General features: G+C 44.3%; 1 protein-coding gene across 1 annotated transcript in view; it reads right to left on the bottom strand.

The window, feature by feature from the left end:
* The window catches only part of LOC121008290 (dipeptidyl peptidase 4-like), a 103,343-nt gene that overhangs the window by 40,067 nt on the left and 45,610 nt on the right, over positions 1 to 17,666 (bottom strand). Inside the window, exons 8-9 of the mRNA XM_040440737.1 lie at positions 10,564 to 10,684; positions 5,833 to 5,993 (exon numbers count right to left, since the gene is read on the bottom strand). Of these exons, the coding sequence (XP_040296671.1) occupies positions 5,833 to 5,993; positions 10,564 to 10,684 (282 nt within the window). The remainder of the gene's footprint in view (positions 1 to 5,832; positions 5,994 to 10,563; positions 10,685 to 17,666) is intronic.

The raw sequence follows: 17,666 nt of genomic DNA, 5'->3' as shown, positions 1-17,666 counted from the left end.
CCCGTCACCATGGGAATGCCTGGGGGTTAGAATATACCATCGGATCTGATGTCTGATCTCATTGATTCTCATTACGAAAATTCTCATTACGAAAATTCGCATTACGAAAATTCGCAATCAACACTACTCCTAACTAATATTCGAATTTGCGAATATTCAACAAATTTTCTAAGAAATATTTGCAAAAAATCGCAAATTCGAATATGACCCCTGCCGCTCATCACTATTGTTAAATAATCTACCCAGTTTTTATATGATTATTTAGGCTGGTTGAGATATTGTATGCTCCCTATCTATATGTAGTGCAGTCAGTCGTCTACTGTGCCATGTGCCGCTTATGCAGGGGGTGGAAACAAGGGGCCCACCTCGCTCTGGGGCCCACCCGGGAATTCAACTGTTCCCCTGTGGGCCAGTCCGAGCCTGAAGGGGTTGAGAGGAACAGAGTAATACATGACTGCAGAATGAGATTATACACAATTTTGTATAATGAGATCATATACAAACTTGTTTGCAGTCTATAACCATGGGGACACATAGTTCTGTATAAGAGCTGTATACACAAAACGGCCCATGTCCAAAATGCCAATTAAAGGCTACATGTAAATTAATAAGCCATTCTGCCTGATTTCAGAGGCACCATATAATGGTGAATACATCAGGCACTAAAATAGTGCGGCATATGATTTAATTATTAATCAAATTAAAGGCCCTAGATGAGACCCTCGGGGTAATTTTAACAAAATCCCAAATGGTCAACTGACCAAAAAGAAATCCCTTTAGGGGTCCCAACCCAATATATGTACAAATTAAAACTACATCTTTATTTTGTCATCCTTAAAACCTTATAAATGTGAAAAAAGGAAAATCATGTGTAAATAAAACAGAGGACAGTGGAACAGGGTCACCAATGGGTGTTGTTAATAACTGGAGGGAGGAGATAGTTGTGCATGAACTCTGCTTTTTGTGTTTACATAAACACTCTTTTTATTTCGTTTGTGTGGTGTTGTTATTATGAGTATTTATTCGCCCTCACGCCTCTTAGAGTCGATTTACACTATATAGTGCTTTCTTTATACACTCTGTGCTACTACTCAGCCGGTATTATATTGGGTGGGGGTGCAAATACACCAGTTGCATTTGGTCTGAGATGTGTGCTACCAATGCTATTCTATACCCATGATAATTCTATTAAATGTCAGTGCTGCTCAGGTAGACCACATTATCTGACAGTCTGTTATCATGCAGCTTCATTATTCTTGTAAGCTGCATTCTCTTGTCAATTGCCTTGCATATTATAAACGCACACTGCTGAACACATATTCACACAAGCCTACATTGCTCAGTCCAATACAATGTGGCTACCAGATCAAGCACACTGATACAGAGTATCTTCTATACACACACAATTCCACAATTGAGGCCCTCGGTGGCTATATCACACACATACACCTACTATTGCACATATGCCCTCTCACTGTCCCCAGGGGCGTAGCTAAAGGCTCATGGGTCCTGGTCCAAGGGTTCAGCTTGGGCCCCCCCTTCCCTTCAGTGTTTTGTGGCTAGGGAAGCACATAGCCTTCATGCTGCCTGCGGCAAAAAATTGAAACAGTAGGACCCCCCCCATGCCAAATTCTTGACCTAACCCCTTCCCTCCAGCCAGAGCTATAACTTGACCAGCATGCACTTTCTATAATACTGGTTTCTTCTTATGTGGCACAAGGGTCTTTGGGCCCCCTAAGGCTCCTGGGCCCGGTAGCGACTGCTACCTCTGCACCCCCTATAGCTACGCCCCTGACCGTCCCTGTATTGATTGATTTAAACCCTCCACTGTCCTCTGCCTAAAACTAAATGCACTACACCACCCCTCCCGACATGTTTCGCCACGTGTGGCTTCGTCAGAGGAGATAAGGGTACTGGCGTCCGCGCGCTTGACATAGCCCTGTTAAAAAAAAACTCATTCCCCGCCCTCCTTCCATCAACCACTCGCTGTCCTTCTTGTTGTATAAGCGTAAGTATAAGTTAAGGTAGTTTATATCAAATTTAATAATGTATGAAATAATGTAGTTTACATCGTATTTAACCAGGTACTGTATAAGTATGTCCCTCATTTATACTGTAATAAAGCTTATAGATGCCCCAAAATTCTTGAGCAGTCTACTCATAGACACACTGTATATACTGAGGGACTCTAGTATACGCTAGTTACATGAATAAGGAATAATCCATTCAGACTTGCTCTCTCCTCAATAGATATAGCGCGGTGAGCGCTGAGAAAAGGGAGGGGGAGCAGTGCTGGAGCGAGTAGGAGACAGATAGAGGGGCTGGAGCGCGGGCGTCACACTGACGTGTGTGCGCTCGCGTTCACTACAGGCAAACCGCCTGTCATTCATGGTAAGAGGGACAGCACGTGGTTGATGTAAGGAGGGCGGGGAATGAATGTTTGTTTATTTAACAGGGCTATGTCAAGCGCGCGGACGGCGGTACCCTTATCTCCCCTGACGAAGCCACACGTGGCGAAACATGTAGGGAGGGGTGGTGTAGTGCATTTAGTTTTAGACGGAGGGCATATGTGCAATAGTAGGTGTATGTGTGTGATATAGCTACCTAGTGCCTGAATTGTGTGTGTATAGAAGATACTCTGTATCAGTGTGCTTGATCTGGTAGCCACATTGTATTGGACTGAGCAATGTAGGCTTGTGTGAATATGTGTTCAGCAGTGTGCGTTTATAATATGCAAGGCAATTGACAAGAGAATGCAGCATAATGAAGCTGCATGATAACAGACTGTCAGATAATGTGGTCTACCTGAGCAGCACTGGCATTTAATAGAATTATCATGGTTATAGAATAGCATTGGTAGCACACATCTCAGACCAAATACAACTGGTGTATTTGCACCCCCACCCAATATAATATCTGCTGAGTAGTAGTGATGAGCAGCAGGGGCCATATTCGTATTCGCGATATTTCTCAATTATTTTGTAGAATATTCGTTATATTTGTGAATATTCGCGAATATTCTAAAAACGAATATATAGCACTATATCCGATATATATATAAATTTTTTCAAATATTCGTAATTTTTTTCTACCTGTACAGTTGTTTCACTTTGGCATACTCCTCCCTGACAAGCGTCCCCATCACCATGGGAATGCCTGGGGGGTTAGAATATACCATCGGATCTGAGTTTTCACGATCTCACTCAGATCGTGAAAACTCAGATCCGATTATATATTCTAACCACCAGGCGTTCCCATGGTGAAGGGGACGCTTGTCGGGGAGGAGTATGCCAAAGTGAAACAACTGTACAGGATAAAAAAAAGACGAAAATTCAAAAAAACTAATATATTTCGCTATAGTGCTATACAGTATATTAGTTTTTTTTCGAATATTCTTATATTTTTTTTCATCTAAAGTCATCATGATTCCTCCCTGATTAAGTTGCTTGTGGGCCAATGACTCATTGGCCCACAAGCAAGAAGCAGGGAGGAATCATGTGTTCACTTTTAAGATGGGAAAAAATGACGAATATTCGCTATAACGAATACGGTTTATAGCACTATATTAGAAATATTCACAAATTTTCGAAGTTGCGATATTCGCGAATAAAATTCGCTATTCGAATATTCGCGCTCAACACTACTGAGTAGTAGCACAGAGTGTATAAAGAAAGCACTATATAGTGTAAATAGACTCTAAGAGGTGTGACGGCGAATAAATACTCATAATAACAACACCACACAAACTAAATAAAAATAGTGGAGTAAATAGAATAAATGGACGGCACTCGCAGCAAATGGGGTCTATGGATACTATTTATTAGATAGGTTGTAAAAATAGGGTTATTAAAAATACCAGATGGTAGTTGACATGTGGTTTTGTATTTATTCTTTAAAATATATGATTTTGTTAAAAGTTAGGATGTGCGCTCTCCTTAAAGAGATAGGTGAATAAATAAATAAATATTAGTTTATGTCCATATAAAAGTTCATATAATAAAAAAAAAGTTCATATAATAGAAAATGTCATACAATCAAAAAATGTAAAGAAAATATGAAAAATATATAAAAGTCATGAAAAAAGGTAGTTCATGTGGGTCGTTGGGCGATCCAGATATTGGCCGCTCTGAATGCAGGGTAGTTGGTGATCCCTTGTAGCAATAGATGGTTATAAATAGTTGTAAATATAAGTATAAGTTATTAATGGCTTCTGAATGTTTGTGCTCTCTATAGGAGCTTCGACTTGTATTTAGGCCGGATCACAACCTGAAAGGCAAAGATCCCACAATGGGAACGTTACCACTCCTGTGCAGGATCTTCCTGTCGGGGTGGTAGGTGGTGTCCTCCTCGCTGCGCACGTGATTTTCACGAGTTCAGCCGCCGCGATCCTCCTTCCGGTGACGTCACTTCCGGGTAGTGGTGTGATTTATTGCGGTCGGCGTGTCACGTGTTCGGATCACCGCGGTCGGCGTGCCACGTGTTCAAATGAGCGGGCTCTTTGAAAAATGGCGGGTTCTTTGTGTTTTCCGCAATCCTTTCGTTCCGCAATCTTTTTAGTTGTTGTAAAGTATATTGGCCAATATAGTAGTGAATATGGGACTTATGGCTGCTCTCTCCCCACAAAGAACCCGCCATTTTTCAAAGAGCCCGCTCATTCGAACACGTGGCACGCCGACCGCGATAAATCACACCACTATCCGGAAGTGTTGTCACCGGAAGGAGGATCGCGGCGGCTGAACTCGTGGAAATCACGCGCGCAGCGAGGAGGACTCCACCTACCACCCCGACGGCCGCAGAAAGATACAGGAAGATCCTGCACAGGAGTGGTAACGTTCCCATTGTGGGATCTTTGCCTTTCAGGTTGTGATCCTGCCTAAATACAAGTCGAAGCTCCTATAGAGAGCACAAACATTCAGAAGCCATTAATAACTTATACTTATATTTACAACTATTTATAACCATCTATTGCTACAATAAATATCGAATAAATAGTATCCATAGACCCCATTTGCTGTGAGTGCCGTCCATTTATTCTATTTACTCCACTACCTCCGAAGCTTTGGGTTAAGCTTTACCGGACTGAGCACCGCCGCCATTTTACTACTGGAAGTGAGCCGCCATTACTGTCTATCCTAAATAAAAATAGTGTTTATTTAAACACAAAAAGCAGAGTTCATGCACAAATATCTCCCTCCCTCCAGTTATTAACAATACCCATTGGCGACCCTGTTCCACTGTCCTCTGATAGTTTTATTTACACATGATTTTCCTTTTTTCACATTTATAAGGTTTTAAGGATGACAAAATAAAGATGTAGTTTTAATTTGTACATATATTGGGTTGGGACCCCTAAAGAGATTTCTTTTTGGTCAGTTGATCGTTTGGGATTTTTGATATAATTTAATTGGCTCCTTCAGAGGGGATTTGGGAAGTGCCTCTCAGAGGATGCTAAAGCACCCGCTAATGTATTTTCCATAGAGCACCTAAGAGGTGCTTCTGTGTTTCTTAAAGGGGGCAGTGCTAGTGACACACTACTGTGACTTTAAAACAAAGAACTAATTTAAAGGAATAATTCAGGATAAGCTTGTTACCCAAGGTCAGCCTTTTTAGCCAGGGAACAGCGCCAGATTTAACCATGGCCTGTAATACTAGAGGCAGCCAATGCAAAAAGGTGGCGCTATCTCTGAAGGAGGAAAAAGTAGATCCTTGTTTCTAATCCAAGATAACCCCATGAATGTTGTAAAACGTTTATTGCTGTCAGAGGGTAAAAAGTCAATCAGATTAAAGTTAGAGCAATTATTGCCTCCTGCTATAACTATTTAGTAGACATACCTTTGGATATGGGATATGAATTGTCTGTGGATACAGTTCAGACTCATCTCCATAAAATGTATATTCTATAATTGGAACGCCAGTTTCATTAAACTGAGCATAGGTCAGGAATCTGCCACTCGGTGACCACCATAAAGCATAGTTTGTGGAAAACATTTCCTCTGAAAATGGAAAAAATATATATATTTATATGTAACTTTTATGTACAAAATTTGTATATTAAGATATAGTGTATGAATAATGGATAGTTGTATAATAGGTCAGTACTACGGCATGCAACCAAGCTTCTACAATGATGTCTACACAGCACACACATAGATAGATAAATAGATAGAGAAATAAATGGGTCTAACACACATAGATAGATAATAGATAAGTAGATAGATAATAGATAGATATGGAATAGATAGATAATAGTCTTGAGCGAACCAGAACTGTAAACTTTGGGTCCGTACCCAACTTTACGATTTTTGGTACCCGGACCCAAACCCAAACTTTGCCGGAAAAGTTCGGGTTCGAGTTTGGTGTTCGGGCATTTAATAAAGCTTGTTGAAAGGCTGCAGGGCAGCCAATCAACAAGCTTTTAAGCTGTGTGCCCTTAGGAGCCATCACAGCCATGCCTACTAATGGCATGGCTGTGATTGGCCGGTGCATCATGTGACCCAGTCTCTATATAAGCTGGATCACGTGTAGCACCGCCCATCAGCTCTCAGTAGTGAAGGGACAGAAAGCAGGCGGCTGAAGTGAGGGACAGTGTTAGTGCGATTTTTTGTGGGTGCAATACACCATCTTTGCACCCCTGACACAGAAAGATAATCATAAATCTGGCTGTTAATTCTGTGGGTGACCTACTGCAATTTTTTTTGTGGGTGCAATGCAACATTGTACTTTGTATCTCTGACACACATATATAATAGTTAATCCGTCTGTTAGTTAGGTGCACGTCATATACCCATTTATTGCGTGAAGTACACCTGCACTGCATACGTGACAGGGAAATTGATATAGTTAATCCATCTGTTACTTCGGTGGGTGACCTCAAAGAATGAGGAGAGCATCAAATAAGGGACGTGGCCCTGGTCGTGGTGCTGCTGGTGTTGGTGGAGCTCCTGTTGCAGGGAGAGGACGTGGTCGATCTGTGCCAGCTACAAGCCCAAATGAAACACCTTCCTCAGGTGCACTTAGGCGAACATTCAGCGTTATTTTGTAGGCCCGAATACCGGTGTACGAATGGTGAGGCCAAAACAAGTAGAGGCGGTAGTAGATTTGGTGGCTGACAGTGCCTCCAGTTCCTTCTCATTGTCTCCTACCCGGTCCCCAGCCCATGGGCACCTGTCTTTCACCTCACCCCCTTGCAAATCAGACAAGCAGTCTGAGCCCCAAGTCATGCAGCAGTCTCTTATGCTTTTTGATGACTCTGCTGGCGGGGTTTCCGAGGGCCCAGAAGTGGAAGAGATTGAGTGCACTGATGCCCAACCACATGGAATCAAAGTCATGCGAGTGACGTGTGCAGTTCGGAGGAAGAGGTGGAGGTGACACAGCGCCAGTAGCACAGCAAAAGAGGGAGAAGTGTACAAAAGCAGAGTGGCCATCCCCTAGCCAGTACTCCTGCTACTGCCCACCACACCCAGGGACTGAGCACACCAAAGCCAGCTCCAAGGAGTTCCCTGGCGTGGCAGTTCTTCAGACAATGTGCTGACGACAAAACGTGTGGTGTGCGATAACGAGCGAAATCTCGTAGCAGCTCTGGGACTAGCCGGTTTGACGCACATCCCTTGCCTGGCGCATGTGCTGAATTTGGTGGTGCAGGGGTTCCTGAAAAATTACCCCGATATGTCAGAGCTGCTGCAGAAAGTGCAGTCCATCTGTGCGCACTTCCGGCGTTCTCACCCTGCTGCTGCTCGCCTGTCTGTGCTGCAGCGTAACTTCGGCCTTCCCGCTCACCGCCTCATATGCGACGTGCCCACAAGGTGGAACTCCACCTTGCACATACTGGCCAGACTGTGCGAACAGCAGCAGGCCATAGTGGAGTTTCCGCTGCAGCACGCACCGGTGAGTCGCTCTGTAGAACAGCACCACTTCACCACCAACGAGTGGGCCTCCATGCAGGACGTGTGTGCCGTGTTGAGTTGTTTCCAGTATTCCACCAACATGGCCAGTGCCGATGACGCCATCCCACTTCTATGTCTCCTTGAAAAAACACTTTGGCCGATGATGGAAGAGGATGTGGCCCAGGAGGAAGATTAGGAGGAAGAGGGATCATTTTCACAGTTATCAGGCCAGTCATTCACAAGTGGCTCGGAGGGTGGGTTCCAGCACCAACAGAGGCCAGATACACAACTGTCCAGCCAGGGCACAGTTCTGGAGGATGAGGAGGAGGAGGAACCGTGTTCACAGCAGGGTGGCACCCAAAGCAGCTCATGGGCATCACTGGTGCGTGGCTTGGTGGGATACAGAGGACACAGATGATACTCCTCCCACAGAGGACAGCTTGTCATTGCCTCTGGACAGCCTGGCACACATGAGCGACTACATGCTGCAGTGCCTGCGCAACCACCGAGTTGCCCACATTTTAACCAGTGCTAATTACTGGATGGCCACGCTGCTGGATCCCCGCTACAAGGACAAAGTTCCGTCCTTAATTCCGTCACTGGAGCGTGATCGTAAGATGCGCAAGTACAAGCGCACGCTGGTAGACGCGCTGCTGGTGCCACTTTAAACATTAGGTACACCTGCATAGATGAGGGAACTTCGTAAAGAGGTTTGCATTCTCCTGAAAATAACAATTCCAGAACATTTTTTCTTAGAACTTTGTGTGGTGCCTTTCCTCTGCTATTGCAGTTGGACATTTCTGGATATATTGACAAAAGGATATTACCATTCCCCTTGTCAAAGGGGTTTGTCCTGGGGCAGTTTGTACTGATTGGGGGGTGTCAGAGACCCAATTGACAGTTTATTCATACTTTTTTTTTTTAAAGAGGAACAACAGAGGAATGGCACAATGCAGAGATCTAAGAGAAAGTGCTATACACTTTACCATTTACCTAAAGAGACATGTCAGGAGAGCTGATGTGTCTTACTTAAAGAGCATCTGTCAGCATGATCAACCCTATTAAACCAGACACACGGCATGGTGGGGTTGATCATGCTGATTAAAACCATACCTTTCTCTTGTCTGTATGTTGAACAGCTGCAGAGATATCTGCGTTCTTATTTATATGCAAATTAGCAGGTTTGAGCACTAATGGGCCAGCCAAAGCCCTTGGAGCACTGCTTTTGTAGTGCTCCTCTGCTGCACATAAAGTAAGGTAGGAGTGTGCAGAGCACAGGAGTGTTACAAAAGCAGTGCTCCAAGGGGTCTGGCTGGCCTCCTGGTGCTTGAACTTGCTGATTTGTATGTAAATAAAAACAAAGATATCTTGGCAGCTGTTCAACATACAGACGAAAGAGAGGTATCATTTTAATCAGCATGATCAACCCTACCAGGCCATATGCCTGGTCTAATGGGATTGATCGTGCTGACAGAAGCGCTTTTAAAAGTTAATTAGCTGAGACAATGAGTTGCAGATTTGTTAAGCACCATTTTGGGATACATATATGTAAGGATTTAATATGAGGCTGTCTGAGATTCACAAATATTAAGGCACAAACATAGGATGGTGTAAAATAACGAAATAGGCCGGTTGAGTTGTCCCCCGCTCCAGCACTGTTCCTGCAGTCCTCCCTGATGGTCTTTGTTTACAGGGCTGCTGATGTCATACCAACAAATGCACACTGCTGAGGTCAGTGACTGGCTGCAGCAGTCATGCTTTGTCTGTGAAAACAGGCCAGCATGGAGGACTGGAACAGCAGCGCTTCAATAGGCATGTAATACTTACTTTATATTATGCAGTCCCCTGCCTGTGCACTACTTTTTGCTAATCCCAGACAATCCCTAGAGAAAACCATTTAAAAATGATCTACCATATTTTATTTTATATTTTTACATTTTATATATTTTTATATTATATATATATATTTTTAAAAATAAAAAGCTGTTGTTGGTTTGTGTTACTCCCAGGATCCAGTGAAAGACACCTATTCATTATTCAGGAGAATGTCTTGAAGTTAGTAGTTGAGACTGATATGTCTCTTTTAGTAACTAATTTTATTCCTCAAAAAATTAGGGTATCTTTTCATCTAACTCTATGTCAGGCCCTTCCTCTATTATTCCTATTAGAAGTTTGTGGATAGATTGCAAACCAAATTTTACCAGTTCGGGGTGTGTCCCTGCACAGTGTGACAGTGTCCATATCAGTTCTGGCAGTTGCAGACTGTGCAGGGACACACCTCTTTAAAAAGGGCAATGGTAACGCCCTTATGGCAATTTATCCATAAACTTCTAATAGAAATAATAAAGGAAAGGCCTAACATGCAGTCATGAGAGAAGATGCTTCAGAATAGATATTGCATGTAGGTATGTCAAGAAATGTGAAGGGTCTTCTTTAAGATTTTCATTTTTCTTGTGGAGGGAATGGAGATGACTAAACTAAATTTAATTGTATTTTTTTTCCGGCCACCAGATCTGTAGTTGCGCGTTGGTTTTCCCTCTCACCTACATTTTATGCTGACATGATAATTATAGGTTCAATGTTTCTGTCTGACCACAATCTCTATATATAGGTAAATGTTACTGGATAATTTATATACAATTTCCACAGTGAAGGTCACAGCACCATGGAAGATCTCTACCTTCATACACCCAATCCGGTACTCCATTTAAAATTTTATCTTCTTCACCATCAGATGTGAGATTAACACTCGGCTTCTCTGGAGAATCTCTGACGTAAATGTTGTTTTTCCAAACATAAGCCTAGAATTAAAAAAAATACAATATCTAACCACATATATATTGCATTACTTAAAAGGCAACCTGTCAGGAACTTCATGCTGCCTGACTTGGCTTGATTGACAGGGCCTCTCCCTATTTGCCTATAGGGGAGACCTGTCAATCAATCCATCTTGTGGAAAGCTGCCAAGATGACTCATCTCCCCGTCCAACTCATTATTAATCCCTTCACCCCTGGAGGGTTTTTTGTTTTTGCACTTTTATTTTTCACTGCCTTTCCGGGCCATAATGTTTTTATTTTTCTATCCACATAGCCATATGAGGGCTTTTTTTTTTTGCGGGACAAGTTGTACTTTCTAATGGCCCCATTTGCTATTGCCTAAGATATAGTGGGAAGCTGGAAAAATTTCAAATAGGATGGAATTTGAAAAAAAAAAACTAAATTCCACCAGAGTTTTATGGGTTTTGCTTCCACTCTATAACATTTCATGTAACCAGGGAGCCTGAATTTCATGTTGTCCGCGGTTCAAGCAGCATGAAGTTCCTGACAGGTTTCATAAAAAAAAAATATGTAGAACAGAAAGCATGAAAATGATCAGCAGTCATTCAGGCATTATGGCATATCTTGAGATACTTCATAAATGCCTCAGATGAGAATATCCCTTTAAAGGGAACCTGTCATCATCTTTATGCTAACCTCACTGAGGGTAGAATAAATTAGTAACAGAAATGCTGATTTCAGCGGTGTGTCACTCATGAGCTAAAACTAAGTGATTGCCGAGAACTAGCATCATAATCATTGCAGCCCAGGCCTGGAAAAGAGTCTACCTGAGAAGAGTCATGGTTATTCATAATTTCCTGCACTCTCACCCATCTGCTGATGATTTGCAGTTCTCTCCTAGAGAGAAAGGGAGAAAACTAGGTAGAAGACTGTCAATCATCAGCAGGTGGGCAGGAGAGCAGGAGTTGATGAATAACCATGACTCTTCTCAGGTGGCCATGACTCTTTTCCAGGCCCAGTCTGCAATGATTGTGATGTTGGTTCTTGGCAACCACTTACTTTTAACTTTTAAATGACAGACCGCTGAAATAAAGTCACCTGTCTCTACTTTATTCTGCCGTTAGTATGGGCAGCATAAAGTTGATGACAGGTACCCTTTAAGTAACTTGGTGAAGAATTAAGCAGACAAGAAGGTAGAAGAGACGAGTGCATACTGAGACCTAGGAGAAGTCAGCAAGTTACTGTATAAGACAGTGATTAAAGGTTAATAAATCTTGGCTTCTATGGTTTATCAAGACTTGAAATTTGATGGCCTACTATTCTTTTCATATGAGTGGGCCAAAGGGCGATGGTGATGGAGGTTGGACTCACAAATCAATCATCGATGGCCTATTCTAAGGATAGGCCATTAATATTAAGCCCCACTTTAAATCCTGTTCAGTTTCTACAATATCAATACCGAGTCCTATAATATTTCTATAATACAATGAGATGTTTTTAAGGCCAAGTATCATTTAAATATATCTTAACAAAATCAAAGTGAATGTTTATAAATGACATCATTTTGGTAATTAGTTGTCAATAAATTCAAGGACTTTTTATTGTCACCAAATGAAATGTAACTTAAAATATTCAAAGCCCAATGAGAATGGAGGTCTGTTTAAAATGGGAGTGTAGGACCATTTGAAGTCTCTCAACACAGTTTTTTTATTTTTATTTTCTGAGCCAAAAGGATTTTCATACATATCCATCAATTGTGGTGGTTGTAGGTAGAGATAAGTGAATCGAAGCTGACAAAGTGGAATTTGATCCGAATTTAAGGAATTATTCGATTCGCACCAAATCCGAATTTCCTCACGCTTCGTGGTAACGAATTGCATTTTCGCATAAAATGGCTGCTGCACGTGTGAGGACATGGAGCAAGGCACTCTGGGAAGGCGGGATCACCCATAATGCCATGCATGCAGCCAATCAGCAGCCAGTCAGCCCTGTGATGTCACAGCCCTATAAATAGCCTTAGCCAGCTTGGATTCAGCCACTTTCCAGTGTATTTAGCGCAGGGAGAGACATCAGCAGGCGCTAGGGACAGTGCTAGAAAAAATTTCATTGTGCTAAAAAAAAACGATTTACAAGTGCAGGGAAAGATTATTCAAGGTGTAGGGAAAGGATAGGGAGGAATTATTCCACAGCATTTATGTTGAACAGGGTTCAGTAGAGGAGGTTACAGCCTGGGTAATAGGAACAATCCGATTACACCTTGCTGCACTGACTGGGGATCCAAATTGCCATTATACAGCTCTGTAATTCCAGCAAACCGTTCTTGTTATTGGGGTGCAAGTGCTGTTTGATACAGCCATTAACAGGGTTTATTACAAGGAAATATTTCTACGTCTTATTTGTCCTTGTGCGGTGCAGTTATATGTTCTAAAGCGATTTATGGCTTGTATTAGTGGGGAAAAGGGCTTATTAGCCATTGTGTGGTGAAGTGTGAAAATTACAGTCCTTGTTGTCATGTACAGTATTAGTGGCAAAAGTAAAATATATTTGCCGTTCAGCGGTGCAGTTTTATGTTCTAAAGCCCTTTTTGGCGTGTATTAGTGGCAAAATAAAAATATATTTGCCATTCAGTGGTGCAGTTATATGCTCTAAAAGCCTTCTGTGGTGTGTATAAGTGGAAAAAAATAAGGCCCTATTTGCCGTTCAGCGGTGCAGTTATATGCACTAAAGCCCTTTTTTGTGTGTATTAGTGGGAAAAAAGGGCTTTTTAGGTGTTGTGTGGTGAAGTGAGAAGATTACAGACTTTTTTTTTATTTTTTATTTATTTATTTGATCTAACAGTATGTCAGACAAAGAAGTTCCAGGCCCTGCACAGGGGAGTGGCAGAGGCCTAAATGTTTTTTGGCGCAGGCACAGGTCGCAGCACAGTAAGGGGCCGTGGCAGCAGGAATCACTTCGAGAGGCCTGAGCTCCCAGTGTCAGCTAGCGGTCGTGTATTGACCAGCAACCCAGCGGTTCTTGAATGGTTGACTCAATCTTCGACTTCGTCACAAGTGACATCAGACACCCCCAGCCAAGAGTCGGTGGGTTCGTCAGATACAACCCTTAGTTGGCATGGCCTGGGAGCAGGCCCTGTGCCCTCACCTGTCCTCAACCTGCCTCTGTCCTTTTCTGTTCAATCAGCCAGAGAAGTATTGTATGTTGTGGGCTCAGGTCCACTATACAGTGAGGACGAGGTACCAGAAGACAGTCAGCAGCTATTGGCAAGCCAAGATGTGAAGGAGACATCCGCCGCTTCCTCCACTAGGCGGGCAAGTAGTGATGAGGAGAGTGGCATGGGAGCTGGTGTTGCGAGCGGTCAGGCTCCTGACCCAGAGACGGTTGAGAAGGACATCAGTGACGTGCAGACAGAGTCCCAAGCCGTCATTTCTTTGCCAAAAAGGCAGTACCAGCCCTGCACATACATGTAGAACAGAAGGTGGGCCAGTCCTGTCGGTGTCTGCCAAAGTGCACGGCGGCGCCGATGTGTGGAGCTGTAACTACGGTCAGGGACAATACAGTCCTTTACAGCCCGCTGGATATGGAGGCAGGTAGTCCCTCCAAGTCACTTACACAAATGGCCCAATGCATGCTCACTTGCTTGCTTAGTGACAGCCGAATTGAAACCATTAGGCAGAGGGATGACTTCTGCATCTCCACCTTGTTGGACCCTCGATACCGGTCAAAAATGGGGGCCTTTTTTACACCCGCTGAGAGGGAGGACAAACTGAACTACTGTAGAGACATCCTATGTAGTCAGTTGGCCGCTGCCTATCTGCGCCATCGTCCATCCCCTTGCAGGTCTGTCAGGGGGGGCCCTCTGTGCTCATGTTCCACTGCCATGGCTGCTGGGGAGGGGTGGGGTGGCAGGAGCAGTACCAGCTCCATCATCAGCAGCCTGAGTCTAGAGTCGCTGATGAGCAACTTTCTTCACCCGCATAGTAAAGAAACTGCTCACCAGCAGCTAGAGGTAGAGCAGAATCTGAACCAGCAAGTAGTGGCATACTTGTAGTACACCCTGCCAGCTGTCATTAAAGATCCGCTGGACTACTGGGCAGCCAAACTAGATTTGTGGCCCCAACTGGCCGAGTTTGCCCTGGAAAAGCTATTCTGCCCGGCCAGTAGTGTGGCATAAGAGCGGATGTTTAGTGTGGCGGGGGCCATAGTTACCCCAGGAAGAACTCGCCTGTCAACCCAAAATGTGAAGAGACTGACTTTTGTCAAGATGAGTCAGGCATGGATCAGCCAGGATTTCCACCCACCAATGCCTGATGCATCAGACTAGATCATGCATGGTGCCACACTAACACTTTGACAAAAGAGACCGGTTCCCTCTGGCTATCTTCCTAAGCTACTATTCTGACACTGCCACCTGCCTGATGCCACACATCTGATGCCAAGTGCTCCTTCTTTCACCCACCATCTTCAGCTGTTACTGGTATTGCCACCCACCTCCCAACTCTGTCACCGGGTCACTCTGTGGTCTCCTGATGCTGCTGCCACCTCCACATTATGTCACCTTGCCACTCTGTGGTCTCTTCATGCTGCTGCCACCTCCACACTATGTCACCTTGCCACTCTGTTGTCTTCTGATGCTGCTGCCACCTCCAGATTATGTCTCCTTGCCACTTTGTGGTCTCCTCATTCTGCTGCCACCTCCACACTATGTCACTTGCCACTCTGTGGCCTCCTCATTCTGCTGCCACCTCCACACTATGTCACTTGCCACTATGTGGCCTCCTAATGCTGCCGACACCTTTACACTGTCATTGCACCACTCTGTGCCCTCCTCCTGATTCTGCCGCCACCTCCTCCACACTGTCATTGTGCCACTCAGTGGCCTCCTGATGCTGCTGTCCCCTCCACACTAGGTCACCTTGCCACTCTGTGGTCTCCTCATCCTGCTTCCACCTCCACACTATGTCACCATGCCACTCTGTGGCCTCCTAATGAACCACCTCCACACTGTCATTGCGCCACTCTGTGGCCTCCTCCTGATGCTGCTGCCACCTCCAAACTCTGTCATTGTGCCACTTTGTGGCCTCCTGATGCTGCTGCTGCCACCTCCACACTGTCACTGTGCCACTCTGTGGCCTCCTGATGCTGCTGTCCCCTCCACACTATATCACCTTGCCACTCTGTGGTCTCCTCATGATGCTACCACCTCCACACTATGTCGCTTGCCACTCTGTTGTCTTCTGATGCTGCTGCCACCTCCCTACTATGTCACTGGGTCAATCTAAGGCCTCCTGATGCTGCCGCCACCTCAACATTGTCATTGTGCCACTCTGTGGCCTCCTCCGGATGCTACCACTACCTCCAGACTCTGTCATTGGGCCACTCTGTGGCCTCCTCATGCTGATTCCACCTCACTACTATGTCATAGGGCCACTCTGTGGACTTCTCATGCTGTTCCCACCCTCCCCATGTCATGACTGGGCCACTATTTTCCCTTTTGGCCTGGCTGACATCATCATTTATTTGACCCTTCTTAAGATCTGTCAGAAATGAAGGAAAAATTTGATGCACAACAGATCCTGTCTGTGTAGCAGCTGTAAGGCCTGTATGGTCCCATCAGAATTGGCTTGTGATTTGGCAGCCAAAAGCAGGAGTGGGTACAAAACACAGAAGACATGCAAATATTCCATACACATGTCATCTCTGTTTTGGATCCACTCCTTTTCTTTTGAGCATTAGCAATACTGATGGATTACTGACCAAATGCTGAATGAGTGAAGGCGTATGCTCCACAGACAGGATCCGTTTTTTGGGGGTTATTGTTCTGACAGATCAGAGGAAGGGCAAAATAATCAGTGACATCAACACAAACTTACTGCTGACACCCCCTCCACTCTGTCGGGGGGCTCTACTTGTATAAGCGTTTAATAGAACAGGTTCTGTAGACATCTATGTGGAATCAGCTGACGATGGTGTAAAAGGAGTGCACTTCTTGGCGCTAACATTGACCTGTAAGGCCTCTTTCACATGGCCTTAGTGCTCACGTGGCCGTATTGCGGGCCGCATATCGTGGTTCCGCAATACACGGGGCACCGGCCGCGTGCAATCTGCATCCCGGATGCGGACCCATTCACTTGAATGGGTCCGAAAATCCGGAGATGCGGTGCGGAACGGAAGCACGGAACAGGACCCCATGGAAGCACTACAGAGTGCTTCCGTGGGTTTCCGTTCCGTGCTTCCGTTCCGCAAAAGAATAGAACTTCTTCTATCTTTTGTAGAACGAATGGATCGCAGACCCTATACAAGTAAATGGGTTCACGTGCAATTTGTGGTCTTCAGCACGGGCCCGTCCAGCACACGGTCATGTGCAAGAGGCCTAAGGCTGAGTTCATACTTGCGTTATTTGGTCAGTTTTGGCCCCCGTAACTGCCCAAATAAGTGAAGTGTGCAGTGATTCTAAGTGCGACGCCTGCCATCTAAATGTCATACTGACTCACAGTATTGTTTCACTACCACAGCAGACTCCCTATGCGTGTTACTGCAAGACACAGTGTTCTACACCACGATAAAGGCTCTCTGCAGCCAGGAAATAGCTGTTTTTAACGCAATTCGCCACGAATAAATTCAGATCGAACCAAATTATTATTTTTTTATTCGGTAAAACGTCAGAATCAAATTTTTTTAAAATTCGCTCATCTCTAGTTATAGTTATCACCATGTAAAGCAGCAGCAAATTTTACACTGAACATGACAGGATAGACTATTTGGACATCAGGATAGTGTTCCGGGGTCCATGACCACGGTGGCCCACAGTCATTTATGTACAGCACTCGAATATGGGCAAGCAAAGAAAGAATTGCCCTTTCAGTATGGTCTGGCTTGGCCAACTCCTTTTGACACCACAGATACTAAAGATTAGGTAATATTGGAATGGAAATGCTTTGCTACTAACTTAAGGAACAGTAAGAAGTTTTCAATGGACACTTTTTGGGCAAATGAAGGGGATGGGTC

Source organism: Bufo bufo, chromosome 7 (genome assembly GCF_905171765.1).
Source record: "Bufo bufo chromosome 7, aBufBuf1.1, whole genome shotgun sequence".
Lineage (NCBI taxonomy): Eukaryota > Metazoa > Chordata > Amphibia > Anura > Bufonidae > Bufo > Bufo bufo.
The sequence above is the reverse complement of the archived record's forward strand: the minus strand, read 5'-3'. Positions and strand labels throughout refer to the sequence as shown.